Consider the following 405-nt stretch of genomic DNA (forward strand, 5'->3'; position numbering starts at 1 on the left):
GGGGGGGAAGTAGGAGAGCGGCTGAGGGAGCGCTGCCAGGGCCGCGGCCGCGTATGTGCCCCGCCTGCGAAGTGGTTACCTGAGGTGACACATATGAATCCAAAGAGGTAAAAGTGAGCAAACTCCGCGATCATTGTCCTCGGGTGGCGCCTGCAAGCAGTCTCATGCCAGAAGAGCGGGGGAGAAAAGAGGAGCCCCCAGTTGTAATTCCACAGAAGCTTAAGGCAAGCGAGGTTCTTTAATCCCGCCGGACTCCGGGGCGAGCCCCCTCCGGGCACGGCGCTGTCAGGTCCGCGGGGCTCCAGGCGCACGCCAACTCCGGCCGGCCTCCCCTCTCCTGGCCCGGGCTTTCCTCAGCAGCGCCTTGACACTTCCCAGGACTATCCAAAGCGATAGGAGACACCA

At 63.2% G+C, this 405-nt stretch overlaps 1 protein-coding gene across 4 annotated transcripts in view; it reads right to left on the reverse strand.

Annotated features, from left to right (window-relative positions):
• The window catches only part of ROBO1 (roundabout guidance receptor 1), a 295,059-nt gene extending 294,660 nt beyond the window's left edge, over window positions 1-399 (reverse strand). For 3 of the 4 annotated variants that reach the window (XM_031063881.1, XM_031063882.1, XM_031063880.1), the window contains exon 1: window positions 80-399. In XM_031063881.1, coding sequence (XP_030919741.1) covers window positions 80-134 — 55 coding nt within the window. In that variant the 5' untranslated portion in view covers window positions 135-399. The remainder of the gene's footprint in view (window positions 1-79) is intronic. The other variant, XM_031063883.1, reaches the window with a different exon arrangement.
• Between the last annotated feature and the right edge of the window lie 6 nt (window positions 400-405).

The sequence above is a fragment of the Geospiza fortis genome, unplaced genomic scaffold, assembly GCF_000277835.1.
Source record: "Geospiza fortis unplaced genomic scaffold, GeoFor_1.0 scaffold574, whole genome shotgun sequence".
In the NCBI taxonomy this organism is placed as follows: domain Eukaryota; kingdom Metazoa; phylum Chordata; class Aves; order Passeriformes; family Thraupidae; genus Geospiza; species Geospiza fortis.